The sequence below is a fragment of the Aspergillus viridinutans genome (genome assembly GCF_018404265.1).
Source record: "Aspergillus viridinutans IFM 47045 DNA, scaffold_3, whole genome shotgun sequence".
NCBI classification, from domain to species: Eukaryota; Fungi; Ascomycota; class Eurotiomycetes; order Eurotiales; family Aspergillaceae; genus Aspergillus; species Aspergillus viridinutans.
Genome location: NW_025091219.1, coordinates 1,320,610 through 1,338,737, shown reverse-complemented (window position 1 = coordinate 1,338,737; position 18,128 = coordinate 1,320,610). Strand labels below are relative to the sequence as shown.

At 48.8% G+C, this 18,128-nt stretch overlaps 7 protein-coding genes across 7 annotated transcripts; 5 read left to right on the top strand and 2 right to left on the bottom strand.

Moving 5' to 3' along the window:
- Window positions 1-565: 565 nt before the first annotated feature.
- Window positions 566-1,645, top strand: Aspvir_005437 (putative histone acetyltransferase (MysT1); the record flags this gene model as incomplete). Its single annotated transcript, XM_043268652.1, has 1 exon — window positions 566-1,645. The coding sequence occupies one exon, from the start codon at window positions 566-568 to the stop codon at window positions 1,643-1,645; it is 1,080 nt and encodes a 359-aa protein (XP_043124587.1).
- A 344-nt stretch (window positions 1,646-1,989) lies between these two features.
- On the bottom strand, window positions 1,990-3,667 carry sik1 (snoRNP complex protein NOP56; the record flags this gene model as incomplete). Its single annotated transcript, XM_043268651.1, has 3 exons — window positions 1,990-2,256; window positions 2,313-3,432; window positions 3,504-3,667. 3 exons carry the CDS (start codon window positions 3,665-3,667, stop codon window positions 1,990-1,992), a joined length of 1,551 nt encoding a protein of 516 aa, XP_043124586.1.
- A 383-nt stretch (window positions 3,668-4,050) lies between these two features.
- Aspvir_005435 (chaperonin-containing T-complex subunit CCT6) lies at window positions 4,051-6,006 on the top strand (the record flags this gene model as incomplete). The annotated part of the gene is made up of 7 exons (XM_043268650.1): window positions 4,051-4,092; window positions 4,152-4,246; window positions 4,301-4,322; window positions 4,380-4,421; window positions 4,470-4,490; window positions 4,544-4,717; window positions 4,780-6,006. The coding sequence occupies 7 exons, from the start codon at window positions 4,051-4,053 to the stop codon at window positions 6,004-6,006; spliced, it is 1,623 nt and encodes a 540-aa protein (XP_043124585.1).
- A 609-nt stretch (window positions 6,007-6,615) lies between these two features.
- Window positions 6,616-7,428, top strand: Aspvir_005434 (uncharacterized protein; the record flags this gene model as incomplete). Its single annotated transcript, XM_043268649.1, has 1 exon — window positions 6,616-7,428. The coding sequence occupies one exon, from the start codon at window positions 6,616-6,618 to the stop codon at window positions 7,426-7,428; it is 813 nt and encodes a 270-aa protein (XP_043124584.1).
- Window positions 7,429-7,696: 268 nt separating this feature from the next.
- On the bottom strand, window positions 7,697-8,384 carry Aspvir_005433 (COX20 family protein; the record flags this gene model as incomplete). Its single annotated transcript, XM_043268648.1, has 2 exons — window positions 7,697-7,956; window positions 8,027-8,384. 2 exons carry the CDS (start codon window positions 8,382-8,384, stop codon window positions 7,697-7,699), a joined length of 618 nt encoding a protein of 205 aa, XP_043124583.1.
- Window positions 8,385-8,828: 444 nt separating this feature from the next.
- Aspvir_005432 (DNA polymerase epsilon catalytic subunit POL2) lies at window positions 8,829-15,637 on the top strand (the record flags this gene model as incomplete). Its single annotated transcript, XM_043268647.1, has 3 exons — window positions 8,829-9,436; window positions 9,499-9,638; window positions 9,693-15,637. 3 exons carry the CDS (start codon window positions 8,829-8,831, stop codon window positions 15,635-15,637), a joined length of 6,693 nt encoding a protein of 2,230 aa, XP_043124582.1.
- Window positions 15,638-16,447: 810 nt separating this feature from the next.
- Aspvir_005431 (serine/threonine-protein kinase) lies at window positions 16,448-17,845 on the top strand (the record flags this gene model as incomplete). The annotated part of the gene is made up of 4 exons (XM_043268646.1): window positions 16,448-16,627; window positions 16,715-16,805; window positions 16,868-17,198; window positions 17,263-17,845. 4 exons carry the CDS (start codon window positions 16,448-16,450, stop codon window positions 17,843-17,845), a joined length of 1,185 nt encoding a protein of 394 aa, XP_043124581.1.
- Between the last annotated feature and the right edge of the window lie 283 nt (window positions 17,846-18,128).

Genomic DNA, 18,128 nt, shown 5'->3' with positions numbered 1-18,128 from the left:
TTCTGACTGGCGGCAGATTATCCCTTGTTCACAATACGACAAAGGGAAGTGAGGAGAACCAAAGAATATTGGCTGGATAGGGCTCATGCATAAAGTCCATCAAATCATAAAGGCAGAGATGGATAGCAGGCAACAGAATACGCATGTGGTTGGCGATCGGAGCTTCTGAGGGTAATCAGATGGGCGGAGACAAAGCTAAAAGATACGGAGTAACACCCCACGGATTAACACCACTAATCCATCAGAAAAATCAAAACAGCATCAATCGTCAATTGGCCGTAGGAGCATGCATCTTTCATGTGCTTGTACTATCTATCATCTTGCATGAGTCAATAGCCTCAGTGTTATCATTTCCAACACGGGGCTCCATTGAGAATAACTCCTCCAAACATTACTGTCTTGCACGCTGGAACTTAACCGCACCTTGACGTCGCTTCTCCTTCGAATTCTTCCCAGCAACTGCTACTCAGATGGCTCAGCATCAAAGGAAGCGTCGCGTACATAAAATTGCACCTGTCTCTTTCACACAGCCTTGACCTTAATACGTCGCCCATTTCCTCTCTCAATGGCCTCTGCCGACGGCGCGTCTCCCCATGTGAAATCCCCGACCGAGCGTAACCTGAAACAGGTTGTACTGGGTGACCTTTTATTCAAGACTTGGTATCAATCGATCTATCCCGAAGACCTCGTGAGCAAGGATACAGACCGTTTATATGTCTGTTGCTGGTGTTTCTGTTACTCGTGCGACGTGGACAGCCATGTAAGGCATATGCGACTTTGCGAACACCGGACAACACCTCCCGGTGCCCAGGTCTACGAACATGGCGGATATTCAGTATGGGAGGTGGATGGAGAAGAACATAAGCTCTATGCGCAAAACCTCTCGCTCTTCGCGAAGCTGTTTCTCGACCACAAGTCCGTATTCTTCGACGTCGCGACTTTTCTGTACTACATCCTCACGTTCACCGATCCTGAGAACCCCGAAAAATACCATGTTGTAGGATTTTTCTCCAAGGAGAAACTGTCCTGGGACGCGAACAACCTTGCCTGCATTTTAGTCTTCCCACCTTACCAACACAAGCAGCTGGGAAAGTTATTGATGGGTGTTAGTTATAAAATCAGTGCCTGGGAAGAAGATGCGGGTTCCATAGGCGGTCCCGAGAAGCCGCTGAGTGATATGGGTGCGCGAAGCTATTCCCGCTTCTGGCAAGAACGGATCGGAAGGCGTTTGTTGTCAGAAGATACAGATGCTTCTGTACAAGAGACACAGCCGGTCAAAGAGAGTCGGAAACGGCATTCATCAACTTTCATGACAGTCAGGGGTATAGGCCAGGCCACTGGGATGCTGACGGAGGACGTGATTACGGCCCTCAGAGGAATGGGCGTTGTTCAACCTGAGACGCCTTCCAAAAGGCGAAAGGTAAAGCAGGCTGCCGATGAGCCTGATCACTATGTCACCATACGCAAGTCAGACCTACTACGGTGGATGGAAAGTCGCAAAGTCCCACTACAAGATCCGGTCAGGGATGAAAGATTCGTCGGCAGATGGGCCCTTAGAGACACGCTTGAGGAGAATGATAGTAGCGCGGGTGAAGGGGAGGAAGAAGAAGAGGAGGACGAGGAGGAGGATTCACATATTGCATAATGATGTTCTACTCCCGTCAGCCAGGCTGATGCGTTCATGAATAATGATCATCGATATTTTCTCCCCACCTTGTCTGACATTAGATACCCAGAACTGTGTCTTCCTCAATGAGGGACGTTCCAGCTCTTGAAAGGAGATAACCAGAAACCAAATGAGATTCTGCGGACTATAGAGACTCAGCACGACAAAGGCTTCAATCATATAATTTACAAATACCCAGCCCAATAGAGTCGTTCAGAACAAGATGTAAGGAAATTCAAAACAAGGTAAATCACAAAAGACAAATCAACCCTACAAACGCCGCGACGAATACGCCCTTTTAGTCCCAACATAGAGTGGTGCCCCTAGACCTTCTTCTTCTTCTTGGACGGCTCGGCATCGTTGTCGTGCTTGCGCTTCTTCTTCTCGGATTCGCCTTCGCCAACGTCGGACTTCCGCTTCTTCTTCTTTTCTTCCTTCTCGCTCTTGTCCTTCTTCTCCTTCTTTTCTTTCTTTTCCTTCTTCTCCTTCTTCTCCTTCTTCTCAGCCTTGTCATCGACGTCGTGCATCTCCTTGTCGCTATCATCAGCGTCGATGTCCATCTCGGCCAGAACGGCATCCATGGCGGATTTCTGTGATGGTCAGTGACTTGCCCATATAGGATCTTCCTCGAGGAAACCAAACATACCATGGCAACTTCGTTTTTAGTAGGGGCTGCGCCAGAAGCATAAAACTCCAGGCGTTCCTCAACCTGCTTCTTCAGGGCTTCACCGAACTTGGTCGAGGGTTGCTCGGAGAAGTTATCGATTCTGGAAGCGATAGAGCACTTGTTTGCAAGGAATCGCGAGATTCTACCCTTGTTCTTGGGGCCAGCTCGGCCAATGAAAGAGGAGTGGTACAGCAGTCCGTACTTGGGAGTGTTTCCCTTGGTCTTCAGAGCTCTAAAAAGAGCCTTCTCCGCGCCGAGAATCTGCACGGTAGAAGCGGGATACTTGGACAAGTTGGTCAAGCTTCCGGCATGCGAAATCAGACGAGCGCCAACGATCTCTCCGATCAACGCAGCAAGGTTAGGAGCGACAACGCTCATCTTGGAAACCAGGTAAGAGTGCAGCGACTTGCGGTACTTGGAAAGGCTAACAACTCTTTGTGCGAACGCAATGACGTTCTCCATGTCCGACTCAGATATTTCCTGGCCCATGCTGTGCTTGGCAGCATCAATAATGCTCTGAGCAACACCCTCATCATCCTCCACAAGAGCAGCAAGGTCGTGCAAGCTCTCATCAGTCAGAGTCTTTTTGTCCTTGACAAAGAGTGCAAGCTGAGCATAGCGCTGGTTATCCGAAACGATCTTGACAAGTTCGGGGAAGTGCCACGAGTACCACTCTCTCACCCTCATAGAGAAGGTGTTGATGGCCTTGTCGAGCTGGTCCAAAATTGCAATAGCCTGAATAATGTGGTTGTCGTCACGCTGGACGGAGAACTTGACCTTAGCACGGGAGTAGGCGTGACCGAGACCAAGCTGGGCAGTATCCATATCACCCTCGCGGAGCTGCTTTAGCAACTTAGAGGCATGCAACCTGATTCCACGAAGCATATCTTGCACAACTTCACTGGTGTCTCCAGTCTCACAATCGACAAAAGGGAACGCTGATTTGATACTTGAAGCCAGCGCCTTGTCAGCAAGTCCGAGAACGATCTTCTTCTTTTTGCTGGCCTTTGGAAGGTTCAATTCGAGAAAGTTGATAAGAGTGTCAGAAGCGACACCTTCCGAAACATCGTTGATTTCGCTGAGAGCCTGCTTGTTGTTTCTAGAGTTTGTCAGCATATACGCATTCCGGCTTGAAGGAGGAAAAAATTGAATAGATCGTCAAAAACATACTCGAACGGCAGGAAACTGGCGAGTTCAATCATCTTGCCGAATTTCGCAAGATCATTCACACCATCTTGAACCTCCTTCAAACGATTTCCAACGCTGTCTCCCTGGTGAGCGACTTTGAAGATTGAGTAGCCCATAGGGCCCTCGAACAAAAGGTAGTCGGCCATGGCGAAATCGTCTTAATGTCCCCAAATTTACGGAAAAAAAAGTCAGTTGATTGATCCGAGAACCCAAGCCCACTGCGCAGTCACCGGTCACCTGCGATTACAGTCTTGTTGTGTCCCGACGTGGAGTTGAAAAAGGGCTGGAAGGTGGATTTGGAGAGTCCGAACCGTCAGAGCTCTTTTTTTTCTTTCGTGGCGGCGCTAGTGCGAACATCGAATGTGGGCTTTTTGCCAAAACTCAGGCTCACCGCATTCGCCGGGGCCTACCAGCAGTTTGTGCCAACGCGGGTTTCTTTTCTGGGCGACCAATATCAACAGGGGTTATTTTCCTTTTGAGTATTTCCGCGTGCTCTTTTGTTGTCTGTTATCGATTTCAATCTGCAGAGATGTCTGCAACTCAGCTACTGAACCCCAAAGCCGAGTCGAGGGTATGGGAAAAGCTCCGAACTGCCCCTCAATTATCTAGACACACACTGACACCGCACAGCGGAGGGCGGAAGCTTTAAAAGTGAACATTAGCGCTGGGGAGGGCCTTCAGGATGTCTTGAAGTCTAATTTGGGTCCATCTGGGACTCTAAAGATGTATGTTTCACTTTTAAAATGGTCCAATAATGACAAAGTACTGACACGAAGTAGGTTGGTGGATGGTGCTGGCGGAGTATGGACCATTTCTCCTTGAATGAAGAATACATTATCTAACGGCAGTCCCATACAGATCAAGTTGACTAAGGATGGCAATGTGCTCTTGCGAGAGATGGTAAGTTATGCTCTGCCATGTCATGTGAACCCATACTAACTAACTCAGCAAATCCAAAACCCAACAGCCGTAAGCTACCTGCGACTCGAACTCGAGGACCACTTTTTACTCACACGAACAAGGTTATGATTGCCCGAGCCGCCACAGCACAAGACGATATTACCGGTGATGGAACGACGTCCGTCGTCCTGATGGTCGGAGAGCTCTTGAAGCAGGCTGATCGGTATATATCTGAGGGGCTGCATCCCAGAGTGATCACGGATGGCTACGAGATTGCCAAGAATGAAGCTCTCAAGGTCGGTATTGAATAGAAATACCTTAATTAGCTCAACGAGAGGCTGAAATTTTGGTTGTATAGTTCCTCGACCAGTTTAAGATTGAGCGCAACATTGACCGCGAGTTGTTGCTCTCTGTTGCTCGGACGTCACTTGCCACGAAACTGAACAGCGCCCTTGCTGAAAAGCTTACACCGGATGTCGTCGATGCAGTCCTTGCCATCCACAGAGCCCCTGAGAAACCCGATTTGCACATGGTTGAGATCATGACCATGCAGCACCGGACGGCGTCCGACACACAACTCATCCGTGGTCTCGCTTTAGACCACGGTGCAAGACACCCTGATATGCCTAAGAGGGTTGAGAATGCTTTCATTCTGACTCTGAATGTCAGTTTGGAATATGAGAAGTCGGAAATCAACTCTGGTTTCTACTACTCCTCGGCCGAGCAGAGGGACAAGCTGGTGGAGAGCGAGCGCAAATTCGTGGACGCTAAGCTGCAGAAGATCGTGGAGCTAAAGAAGCAGGTTTGCGGTACTGACCCCAAGAAAGGCTTTGTCGTGATCAATCAAAAGGGCATTGACCCTCTGAGCTTGGATGTCCTCGTCAAGAACGGAATTTTGGCCCTGCGGAGAGCTAAGCGGAGAAACATGGAACGACTCCAGCTTATTTGCGGTGGTGTTGCTCAGAACAGTGTGGACGACCTTACCCCTGATGTTCTCGGATGGGCCGGCCTGGTTTACGAACACCAGCTCGGAGAAGAGAAGTACACGTTTGTCGAAGAGGTCAAGGACCCCAAGTCTGTTACCATCCTCATCAAGGGGCCCAACCAACACACTATCGCTCAGGTCAAGGATGCAGTCCGCGATGGCTTACGATCTGTCTACAACACCATCGTCGATGGCTGCGTTGTTCCTGGTGCTGGTGCTTACCAAGTCGCTTGCGCTCATCACCTGTCATCTGAAGGTGTTCGGAAGTCTGTCAAGGGCAAGGCCAAGTGGGGTGTTGCTGCTTTTGCCGATGCCCTTCTGGTTATTCCCAAGACGCTGGCTGCCAATTCAGGCCATGACATCCAGGATTCCCTGGCTGCTCTGCAGGATGAGCGTGCGGAAGGTAATGTGGTCGGGTTAGATTTGACGACGGGAGAGCCCATGGATCCGGTGCAGGAGGGTGTCTTCGATTCTTACCGGGTCTTGCGTAACTGCATCGCATCGAGCACTGGTATAGCCTCGAACCTACTCTTGTGTGACGAACTGCTCAAGGCCAGACAAATGAGCAAGCAAGGTGGGCCTGGCGGCATGGATGAGTAATGCGGATATTACGTGTAAAGGGCTACTAGAGTCATGTTATGCTTGCAAGATTGAAGCAATTATGCCTAAAATGTACTCAAATAAATTCAATAATTACCGCCTGAACCTCAGTTAACCTCGTATTACTCATACTTCATCTGCTTTGAAGTGACATTTGAGAGATAAATACCTTTCGAAGTCATGAAGTCAGCATATCGCAGTTATCATTCCATATTATCTAACGAGTTGTCAGTAAAGATACGACCAGTTTCTGCCTTCGAACCAGTGAAGTATCAGTGACTTTTGACTGAGGAATAAAGCATAGCTATCTTACGTTAGGGTCTCCCTTAGTAAGGCAATCTAGATTTAACTTCCGTCCAATGATGAACCTCCCCTCGCCTTTCCCCCTTCCATTAGACATCATGCTGGTCCAAGCCCCCATGTTCCCCTCAGTCATACAAAGGATGGCTTCACCTGATCCTTCTTCTTCAACAGTCAGATAGACAGGACGGAGGAGCCAGAGGGTTGAAGGGCTGCTTTGGACCTATTATGAAGGGTTTCTGGCTTCTACCTACCTCAGCAAAGGAATGCCCCCACTTCCGCTCTCAGGTCAGCCCCGCGATAATAATAATGCCCACGAGTCGGCCGACGATGTTAATCGGCTCCCCTAACCGCAAGCGAGAATCGTCGGACTCGGGTTGCGACAGCCCACCAGCCACCCACTTCTCACCAGTCTCGGTTGCGAGCCATCAGGAAGCGAGACTCCTTGAGGAAGAGGATCTAGGGAGGTACAGCCCTCGAGCCGCAGTTGCCGGTCGCCTAGGAGCACTGGCTATTCACAGTGAAAATAATTCAAGTTTGTCTAATTCGGATGCAAGTCTGTACAAAGACCCATTCGTAGACTCACTTCGCACGAAATGCTGGGTTGACTCATACAACGGTCTTCATGACATGGCTGAGAATACTTCTACTGAACCCAGCGATTTTGGCTTTAATGCGTCTTCGAAAGGGAATGGCCATCTTGATGATGCAAATTCTGCTGCTTCAGCTTCAACCGTCAAGAAAAAGTCGCTTTCGAGCCCCCGTAAGAGAAAAGCCACCTCAAATGATACATCAAGGATGCGTCATAAGCAGGGTTCGCCGTCTCCTGACAGCACAATGGACGACAATTCACTTACATGGAATGATTCTGAAATAACTGGTCACGACCCCAAAGATCCAAATGATGACGGATATGGCATCAACGGCATCGGATTCAAGCCTACTGCAGCAATCGCTTGGGCCAGAGCGCAAAAACGACAAAAGCAGGTGGCTGAATGGAAATCTCGAGAAGCAAGAGAAGCGCGCGAAAAGCGAAGAGAAAGACGTGACGGTCATGAATTTGATAAACTTCGCTCGATTCAGAGTGGCACAATTCAGAAGAAGGTCAAATTCAATCTCTGAAATTATTCAGTTCAAAACTGCATTTAGCTGGACTGGCGCGTTTTGGCTTTCTCTCATTTCTTCTCGTTTTGGCTGGCGAATGGGGTTGAATAAGCGATGATGCATATATCTTTGGACTGATCATATTGGTTCGCCATTCGAATGACCGCGACGCTGGAAATCGCTATTTTAGAAATATGTGCTCCGTACTTTATATGCTATTTTACATTACACCACTAGTGATATCCCAGAAACTCCGTGACTCCCAACATTGTGCCGCGCCATATGTCTACCAGAACTTATAATTCGATAGGTTCGTCCAACTCTTCCTTTTCTTCTCTTCTTCGGCTAAGCGGGCAGCCTCTTCCGCCATCTGCTTTTCCTTCTCTCGCTGTTTCTTGAGCTTCAGTTCCTTCATCAATTCCACTGCTTGCTTCATGCCATCCAACTCTTGGACTCGTCGCCGCTGGCAGAATTCGTGAGCTGCGAGGGAAGTGATAGCGAACGCCCCAACGGCCCAGTTGCAGGCTGTCCATATTGAGCGCAGGCCTAAGTGCAAGCCACAGTTAGTTCTGAGACCTCGTGTCGGTTCGCTTTATTGTGAAGATATCCAGCTTACCCCCTAATACACCCCTAACCCCACCGATGCCAAATCCGGCACCGATCCCTAGCAATAATGAATCCCGAGCGCATGGAGCTTTATAAAACGAGGTGACTTCTTTCAAAGACATTGACTTCATTGCTTCGGTGACCGATACGTCGCTCGCATCCTTCTTCGTCCCACTATAGCCTGTATTTGACAGTACGTTTGCGGATTCTTCTGGATTGCCAAACGCCTCCCATAACTTTCCGACCTGCGACTTTGGGAGCTCATACTTTGTCTTTTTTCGTGACGATGAAGAGTCTTCCGAGGCTGTCCGTTCGTTTGCGCCCGCGATCGGCATATGTGTGGTAGAGTCCCGAGTATCGTCAGCCATCTTTTGAAATTATAATTCTCGCTCGAATAAGAGAATGATCAACAAAGCTTATAACTTCGTCGACATGGGCAGACGAAGTGCGGAACGACGGTTATACCGGATCAACCCAAGATCCGAATCTATAGACTTTTAGACAAATTAGGCTAGCTCTTCCGGCACCCCCAGCACTCTAAAAGAGGTTTGATGGCACGCGTAAAGTAAGAACGCGAACGCGTCGAAATCGGAAAACAGGGCAAAATTAGCAACTGGGCAGCGGGCAGTGGTCGAGTCAATGGACTTAATACATGCTTACTTCGGTATAATAACCAACCCATTGACAGATACCTCACACAGCTATGCTCAGATTCTCGCTGCATTGAACTTAACTTCGGGTTCCATGCTCATAAACAATCTATTTGTTCGGTAATTGATATTCGGCCCTGACCCGCGGGCCTCGCCGTCGCTATGCCTACGCGACAACCCAGCAAGTATGGCAACAAGTTCCGGTCCAGTTCTGCGAGCTTCAAGCCCAAACGTACAAAGACAGTCGAATTTTCGTCGTTAAGGTCGACCGAAGCTACGTCACAAGATGAGAAATTCGAGGCGGTTCGACTGGCGAACAGCATCGACGAAGCCTTGGGCTTCCCGCGCTTCGAATCCGGCGAGAAGAGGGTCGGCTGGCTCATCAATATGCATAGCACCTCGATAGAAGATCCGAACGTTCCTGGAGGACGTGCTGGGGTGGATTACTATTTTTTGGAGGACGGAGGTGGCAGCTTCAAGGCGACGGTGGAGTACGATCCGTATTTTCTCCTCGCTGTGAAGAAAGGCCATGAAGCGGAAGTCGAAGAATGGTGCCGGAGGATGTTCGAGGGACTGATCAAGAAGATAAAAAGGGTAGAGAAGGAGGATCTCCAGTTGCCGAACCATTTACTTGGCCATCGTCGAACGTTCCTTCAGCTCAACTTTGCAAATGTGAGCCATCTACTGGACGTTCGTAAGACGCTGCTTCCATTGGCAGAGAAGAATAAGAAAAATGTGAATGTAATGGATACTTATGCAGAGATTTCCAGGTTTGTTTTGTGCCGAGGAGCGATATGATCCTGTTGACTTGACATGAAGCTAATCCTTCCAGCGCAAATGCCGGATTCGATCTCTTTGATGATGAACTGATTAACGAGTCACGACCTAATGGCAATATGCATGCAAGTGATTTTATTATTGATATTCGAGAATATGATGTTCCCTACCATGTTCGGGTGGCAATCGACAAAGGTTGGCAACTAACTCTCCATATCTGTCAATAAACAACGACTGACAGACCCAAAGATATCCGAATTGGAAAATGGTACACTGTTGAAGCGAAGCACGGTGTTATCTCCTTGACCTGTCTAGAAGAACGACTTCAGCGGGCTGATCCAGTGATTCTTGCCTTCGATATCGAAACGACAAAATTACCGCTGAAGTTCCCGGATTCTGTGATCGACCAGATCATGATGATCTCCTACATGATTGATGGCCAAGGATTTCTGATAACCAATCGAGAGATAGTGTCTGAAGACATTAACGATTTTGAGTATACACCCAAGCCCGAGTACAGCGGGCCATTTATGATCTTCAACGAGCCCAATGAGCGAAGCGTCATCGAACGCTTTTTCGAGCACATAAAAGAAGCAAAACCGACGGTCATTGCCACATACAACGGTGACTTCTTCGATTGGCCATTCATCGAAGCTAGAGCTAGCATGCTTGGAATTGACATGTACAAGGAGATCGGCTTTCGCAAAACCAGTGAGGACATCTACCAAAGTGACTACTGTGTGCACATGGATTGCTTTGCCTGGGTCAACCGTGACAGTTACCTTCCTCAAGGAAGCCGTGGTTTGAAAGCTGTCACTGTTGCGAAGCTCGGTTACGACCCTGACGAGCTTGATCCAGAGCTGATGACTCCTTATGCAAGCGAACGCCCTCAAACCTTGGCTGAATACTCGGTTTCAGATGCTGTGGCGACCTATTATCTGTATATGAAATACGTGCACCCGTTCATATTCTCGCTTTGTACAATCATTCCACTCAACCCTGATGACACGCTGCGGAAAGGAACCGGAACACTCTGTGAAATGCTGTTAATGGTCCAAGCATATAAGGGTGAAATTGTACTTCCGAACAAGCACAAAGATCCCCCGGAGTCGTTCTACGAGGGCCATCTCCTGGAATCAGAGACCTATGTCGGTGGTCACGTCGAAAGTATAGAAGCAGGTGTATTTCGAAGCGATATCCCTGTCACATTCTCCATCGATACCACTGCTATTGACGAACTACTCCGAGATCTCGATGCCGCTTTGAAATTCAGTATTGAGGTCGAAGAGAAGAAATCCATGGATGATGTGGTAAATTATGAGGAAATCAAGGCACAGATCGCAGAACGCTTGGTCAATCTCAAGGAAAAGCCGCACAGGGACGAGGTCCCTTCCATTTACCACTTGGACGTTGCTTCCATGTATCCCAATATCATGATCACCAACCGATTGCAACCGGACTCCATGATCCAGGAATCTGATTGCGCTGCCTGCGACTTCAACAGGCCCGGGAAGACCTGTGACAGGAGATTACCGTGGGCTTGGCGTGGTGAGTTCCTTCCAGCCAAGCGTGACGAGTACAACATGATCAGACAAGCTGTTGCAAATGAGCGATTCCCTGGGAGAACAAAGAACAGTCCGATGAGGTCCTTTGGCGAGATGAGCGTCGAGGAACAAGCTGCTATTATCAAGAAGCGCCTTCAAGATTATAGCAAAAAGATCTATCACAAGATCCACGACAGCAAGACCATTGTGCGCGAGGCAATCATCTGCCAACGTGAAAATCCTTTCTATGTTGACACTGTTCGCAGCTTTCGTGACCGACGATATGATTTCAAAGGAAAGCAGAAAGTCTGGAAAGGGAAGACTGAAGCCCTCAAAGCAGCAGGTGCTTCTGCTGCGGAGGTTGAAGAAGCAAAGAAGATGATTGTGCTGTTCGACTCATTACAACTTGCTCATAAAGTCATCTTGAACAGTTTTTATGGTTATGTCATGAGAAAGGGGTCTCGGTGGTACTCAATGGAAATGGCCGGTGTGACGTGTCTTACCGGCGCTCATATTATTCAAATGGCAAGAGAGCTCGTTGAACGTATCGGCCGGCCACTGGAACTCGACACCGATGGTATTTGGTGTATGCTCCCAGGGAGTTTTCCCGAGGATTTCTCGTTCACTCTCAAGAATGGCAAGAAGCTTGGTATATCATATCCCTGCGTCATGCTAAATCACCTCGTGCATGGAAAATACACCAATCACCAGTACCAAACACTTGTCGACCCGAAGACCTTCCGATATGAAACGCATAGCGACAACTCTATTTTCTTTGAAGTCGATGGCCCTTACAAAGCGATGATACTCCCCACGTCGAAAGAAGAGGATAAGAACTTGAAGAAGCGCTATGCTGTTTTCAACCATGATGGATCCTTAGCTGAATTGAAGGGCTTCGAAGTCAAGCGAAGGGGAGAGCTGAAGTTGATTAAGATATTCCAGACTCAAATTTTCCGCTTCTTTTTGGAAGGATCCACCCTGGAAGAAACATATGGTGCTGTTGCTCGAGTCGCTGATAGATGGTTAGATGTTCTTTATGAACATGGCGCAACGTTGGCCGATGAGGAGCTCATTGAACTTATTTCTGAAAATAGGAGCATGACAAAGACTCTGGAAGAATATGGGAATCAGAAGTCAACATCCATCACGACAGCACGGCGGTTGGCAGAATTTCTGGGAGAGCAGATGGTGAAGGACAAGGGTCTCAACTGCAAGTACATCATCTCTGCGAAGCCAAGGAACACACCTGTCACCGAGCGAGCCATTCCAGTGGCGATATTCTCAGCTGAAGAGCCTGTCAAGCGATTCTTTTTGAGGAAATGGTTGAAAGACGATCCCGGAGATATGGATCCTCGAAGCGTCATCGATTGGGACTATTACCTTGAGCGATTGGGCTCTGTTGTACAGAAACTGATCACAATCCCCGCTGCTCTTCAGAAAGTCCGCAATCCAGTCCCCCGAGTAGCCCACCCTGACTGGCTCCAACGGCGGATCAACATAAAGGAGGACAAGTTCAAGCAGACAAAGATGACCGATATGTTTGGGAAGACAGAAAAGAACCCACTTTCCGACATCTCAACAAACATCCTGGATCATCGTGTCCAGCATCACGGCGACATCGGGGAAGCTGTTGCGAATTCGACGCAGAAACTGAAGTCGTCACCGAACGGCAAGATCTCACAGAAAAGAAAACACCCTGAGGGTCTGACAAAGACCTTGCTTGATCCTTTTGCCAGCCTTCCAGCCAAAATGCCTTCGTTGGACGAGGATTATGTTGAATTCTTGAAGTACCAGAAGCAAAAATGGAAAATTCAGAAGCAAGCTCGAGCCCGCCGTCGCCAGCTCTTTGGAGAACGCGTAAATGTGGCAACTGATTCTTTAAGCAATCTCTTCAGGAATCAAGCAGAGCTGCTGTACATTAATACGTGGCAAGTTCTTCAGCTATGTGAAACAGGTAGACCTGGAATTGTCCGGGCATTCGTATTGATTGACCGGAAAATCCATGCGCTTACAGTCAAGGTCCCCAGACAGATCTACGTCAATCTGAAACGGGACTCGCTGCCAGATGTTGATGTTCGAGACTGTGAGGTGGAAAAGGTCAACCACACTTTGCCCAACGGACATCCTTCGGTTCATCTATTCAAGTTGACGTTGTCCGAAGACACATACCTGCGAGAAGCAGACAAAATAGACGTTCTTCTGCAACACCCCAGCATTGAAGGAGTCTACGAGAAGAACATCCCTCTGAGTGTCCGCGCTGTTCTAAAGCTGGGCAGTGTATGCACCTTTGATGAAGAACAACGAGGAGTTCTTGGTGAGGGATTGGATCGAGGATTCAATCTCTCGACATTATGCCATACGACTCCTGATGAACCTTACCTTCTGAACTCACCCTTGGTTTACCATTATCTGTACCATGTCCTCTCGGGTGACAGACAGATATTCGCTTTGTTTTCGACCACAAAGTGCGAAGCACACATTGTCATCCTCAATCGCACGAGGGATGTTCAAGGCCTGCCGAATGTTGATAAAATATACGCAGAGCTTCGTGCGCGCACAATGGAAACCATGACAGGAGACCAGTCCCAGAACGCGTTCGAATACCAGGAGAAGATCCATTTTAAGACCACGCAAGTGACGACTAGGAGGAAGGCGTATCTGGAGATTGGAGACTTGATCAAGAAACTCAAAGGCGAAGAAACTCAGCCCGCCGTCATGGTCATACAATCCCATCAAAGACACCGCCTGTGTCACGATATTCCCATCTTGAAAGAGTATCCAGTTCTTCCAGTGAAGCCCGAAGTGTCGGATATGGACCTTCCACCTCTGGGCTGGCAATCATTTATCGCTAAGCGACTGGTGACGCACTATTTGTATCTTGCTTCTTGGATTCAACACTTGACCATGCTGGCTAGATATGGTGATGTACCTCTCTGCAATCTCGAGAATGACGATCCTCGGTATCTCATTGATATCTCATATGCAAGGCGCCTTCAGCAAAACAATGTTGTCCTCTGGTGGTCTAATGGTCCAAGACCTGACCATGCGGGTTACGAGAAAGACGATATTACTGGCCCCCTGGAGAGAGTTTCAATGCCGTCAGTCAACGTGCCCAGCGCATATAACACTGTCTGCATTGAATTGGAGGTTCGTAACCTCTCAATCAACACCATTCTGACCTCCTCAATCATTAATGAAATGGAGGGGGCAGACACTCTTCTGGCATCGTCAGAACCCTCAGTGGACGCAAACGGCTCTGGCGTTCTCTACTCGGAGAAGGCATTTGCTTCAGCCGGCGCTGTCGTGCTCCGCGAAATGGTGAAGCATTGGTGGTCAGAGGCTTGTGAAGGGAATAATATGGCCGACATTATGGTCCAGCATTTGATTCGATGGGTTGAGAGCCCGGTTTCATGTCTCTATGATCGATCCTTGCACAATTATGTGCGAATGCTGTCCAGGAAATCATTTCAGCGGCTCATGGCTGAGTTCAGGCGTGTCGGTTCAAACGTCATATTTGCGAGCCCTACCCGTCTTCTGCTCCAGACTACGAAGACAGAGGTGGGAAACGCATATGCATATAGCCAATATGTCCTAAAGTCCATCCGTGCGAATCCATCATTCCATTTCATCGATCTTGAGATCAAAGAGTACTGGGATTATCTCGTTTGGTACGACGAATACAATTATGGTGGCAAGGGATGTCGAGAGGTAACCGGATCTGAGGACCAGGATCTTGAGACAGTGATGCATTGGCAACTTGGTCGCTTTCTACCAGTTCCCATGCAAACGATTTTTCATGATTGGGTTGTGGAGTATATCGAACTCATGCATTCCCTCAAACGGCCCGATTCTGATGATTCATCTACACCTCGTCTCACCCAGATTCCAATTGGGCACTCTAGCGAAGATAATGACGAAATTACGTCAATCCTCGCGGAAAAATTCTCAAAGCCTCTCAAGAAGCTGATCTCTGGTCTCATTCGGCGTCAACGGGATGAACTGCTTCATCCGGAGCTGGCATCCGACTACGTCTTCCCAGTCCTTCCTGGAGTCCTAGTGGATCCCAACAACGACAAGCGCAACCCTGTCCTTGAACTCGTCAAATTGTTGATGCAGGTTTTGAGTCTGTCTAAGACAACGACTCTGGAGACTCGGCTGCTGCGTCGAGAACTCTTAGCGATGTTCGAGGTACGTGAGTTCAGCAAGGAAGGCCGGTTCGAGAATCCGGGGGCAAGTTTGAAGCTTCCTGAGCTTTCTTGTAACGCCTGCTGTCTCATCCGTGATCTGGACCTGTGCCTGGACGAAGATGTGCTCCCGGAGATTGGGTCAGACCCAAACAAAGCAGCGCCCAAGCCCTGGCGGTGCCCTTTCTGCCAAACAGAGTACGATCGATTGGCACAGGAAGAGGCCCTCATCGGCCAAGTCCAGGGCTTGATTGTCGGTTGGCAGACACAGGACCTCAAATGCTCCAAGTGCGGAGGTCTCAAGATCAGCGATTTCATGGAACATTGCTCATGCAGTGGTCACTGGGTGGAAACAATGGATCGAAAGGAGGTTGAAAATAAGCTTCGTCTTTTGAGCAGCGTGGCCAAATTTCATGGTCTGAAGCTCCTGGAAAGTGTTGTGCAGGGCGTCCTTGAGCAAATGTAATACTTTGTCTCCTATTTCTCCTTGTCGCTGATGTTTGCTGTTGACTGTTCAAACTATATACTCCTATACCATGGCATTGCGGGGCGTTGGGAAAGGCGTTGTTACACCTCAGGCATTAATGAGCTAACTGGCGATCAATAATAAACACTCTGATAGAGTATCTCTGGGCTTGGTGTTGCATAAATTGTGAGATCAACTGACTGAAGTAGGAAGATTCATTGCATGGATTCTCTTTGAATTGATAGGCCGTAGTGGACCGCCGATGTTCCGAAAGTTAACCACGTTGTCAGCTGAACCTACAGATATCAGTTTCAGAGCTTCTGTTGCATTCCCCAAGGCCTTCTGGCTGATTGCAAGGACCCCAAATTCGTAAAGAGGCCTACTTCCCCTATATTGATTCGAAATAAAAGCTAAGGACACTTTATTACAGGTCTCGCGAGAACCCTCTTCTTTGCGATACGTCTATTGTAACCCCGCAATTCCCTTTCTAAGTGCGAAACAGCGGCCCGCCGATTGCGATAAGAAAGCTTTTACCAGGAAGTACGCCCACACCTCATCTTGGCCGTCTGCTTTGAAGGCTTCTTTTCTTATCGAATAGGTTTCTGGGCGTTCATGCAGTGATTGCTTTTTGGTTGGTCCTCTCGCTAGTTTCTCAGCCTACTGTTCTGACACATTTCACACTTGACCAGTCATCTTACCAATATTAGCACACCGTCCTCTTTGATTTGCGCCGAACATCACTTCTGACGTACCGTCCTACTGATTTCCTTCTATCCTGTCATACCGGATCGCGGTGCAGTCTTACGCTCGATGGCATCCCAAACGCAGACGGGTCAACGGCCCAAGGTCCAGCCTTGCCGGTACAAGACTGGGAAAACGCTCGGAGCTGGCTCCTACTCAGTGGTGAAGGAATGCGTACACATCGATACTGGTCGATACTACGCAGCGAAAGTGATCAATAAGCGGTTAATGGCCGGGCGTGAGCACATGGTAATTATCTTGTGGACCTGAAATGCGGCCTCTGAGGTCAACGTGGACATCGAGTGGAGGCTGATGTGTAGCATGGTATAATGACAGGTTAGGAATGAGATTGCGGTGTTGAAGAGAGTCTCCATGGGTCATCAGAACATTCTAACTCTGGTTGATTACTTTGAGACCATGAACAATCGTATGGCTACCCTTGCTGCTCGGTGACGTTCCTCCGACTGACGTGTCTTTGTGATTTTACAGTATACCTCGTCACAGAGCTTGCTCTGGGTGGAGAGCTGTTTGACCGCATCTGTCGTAAAGGCAGCTATTACGAGTCCGATGCGGCCGACCTCATCCGTGCGGTCCTCTCCGCGGTGGCTTATTTGCATGATCATGGCATTGTGCATCGTGATTTGAAACCTGAGAACCTGCTCTTCCGGACACCGGAGGACAATGCGGATCTGTTGATTGCGGACTTTGGCCTGTCCAGAATCATGGACGAGGAGCAGTTCCATGTCCTCACCACGACATGTGGCACGCCAGGTTATATGGCTCCTGAGATCTTCAAGAAGAGTGGACATGGAAAACCAGTGTACGTTTTTGTCCTCTTCTTGGATCATCCCCAATCTGAATTCTATGTCTGACTCTCCACTTAGGGACATATGGGCCATCGGTGTCATCACTTACTTCCTACTCTGCGGCTACACTCCTTTCGATCGTGACTCCAACCTGGAAGAGATGCAGGCCATCCTTGCAGCCGACTATTCTTTCACGCCTCTCGAGTACTGGCGGGGTGTTTCCCAATCAGCCCGAGACTTTATCAAGCGTTGTCTGACAGTCGATCCCAAGGCCCGAATGACTGCCCATGAAGCCCTCCTGCATCCCTGGATCAACCCGCCCTATGATCTCAATGACGACGGTGGCTCGGGCGAGGACTTGTTGCCGACAGTCAAGAAAAACTTCAATGCTCGTCGAACGCTTCACAAAGCCATCGATACTGTTCGCGCCATCAACAAGCTCCGCGAGGGAGGAGGACTCATGATGGATGGTGTGATGAGCCTTGATCCCAAGCCGGAGCATGTCAATGGCAATGAGGTTACCGAGGAGCAACATGATGGGCGGATGGAGATTGACAGCCGCGGCGACGCGCGTGGGCAAACTGAGGAGCAGATTCGGGAGCAGGAGCGAAGGGTCAAGGAAACTGTGGCTGGATTGTGGAGTAGGTCCGTGAAGAAATGAAACAGCTTCTGACTTGATTCAACACCAGAGTCTGTGGACAGCCACTGTGCTAATCGGGGATTTTACGGGCTCTACGTGGGAAAATACCACGAATGTTTTGAACTTTGCATTTTGGTTTGATACGCATGTCTAGTCGGATACCAAACATTATACCTCTCCAGGTTGCCTCGCTTTTACTCCACGACTGTGTCCATAGCATGTGAACCGTTCCCAAACTCTCGACAAGTCTCAGAAATATATTTGCGCAGTGGGGCCCGGTCATATATAAGCCTTTAAAATCTAG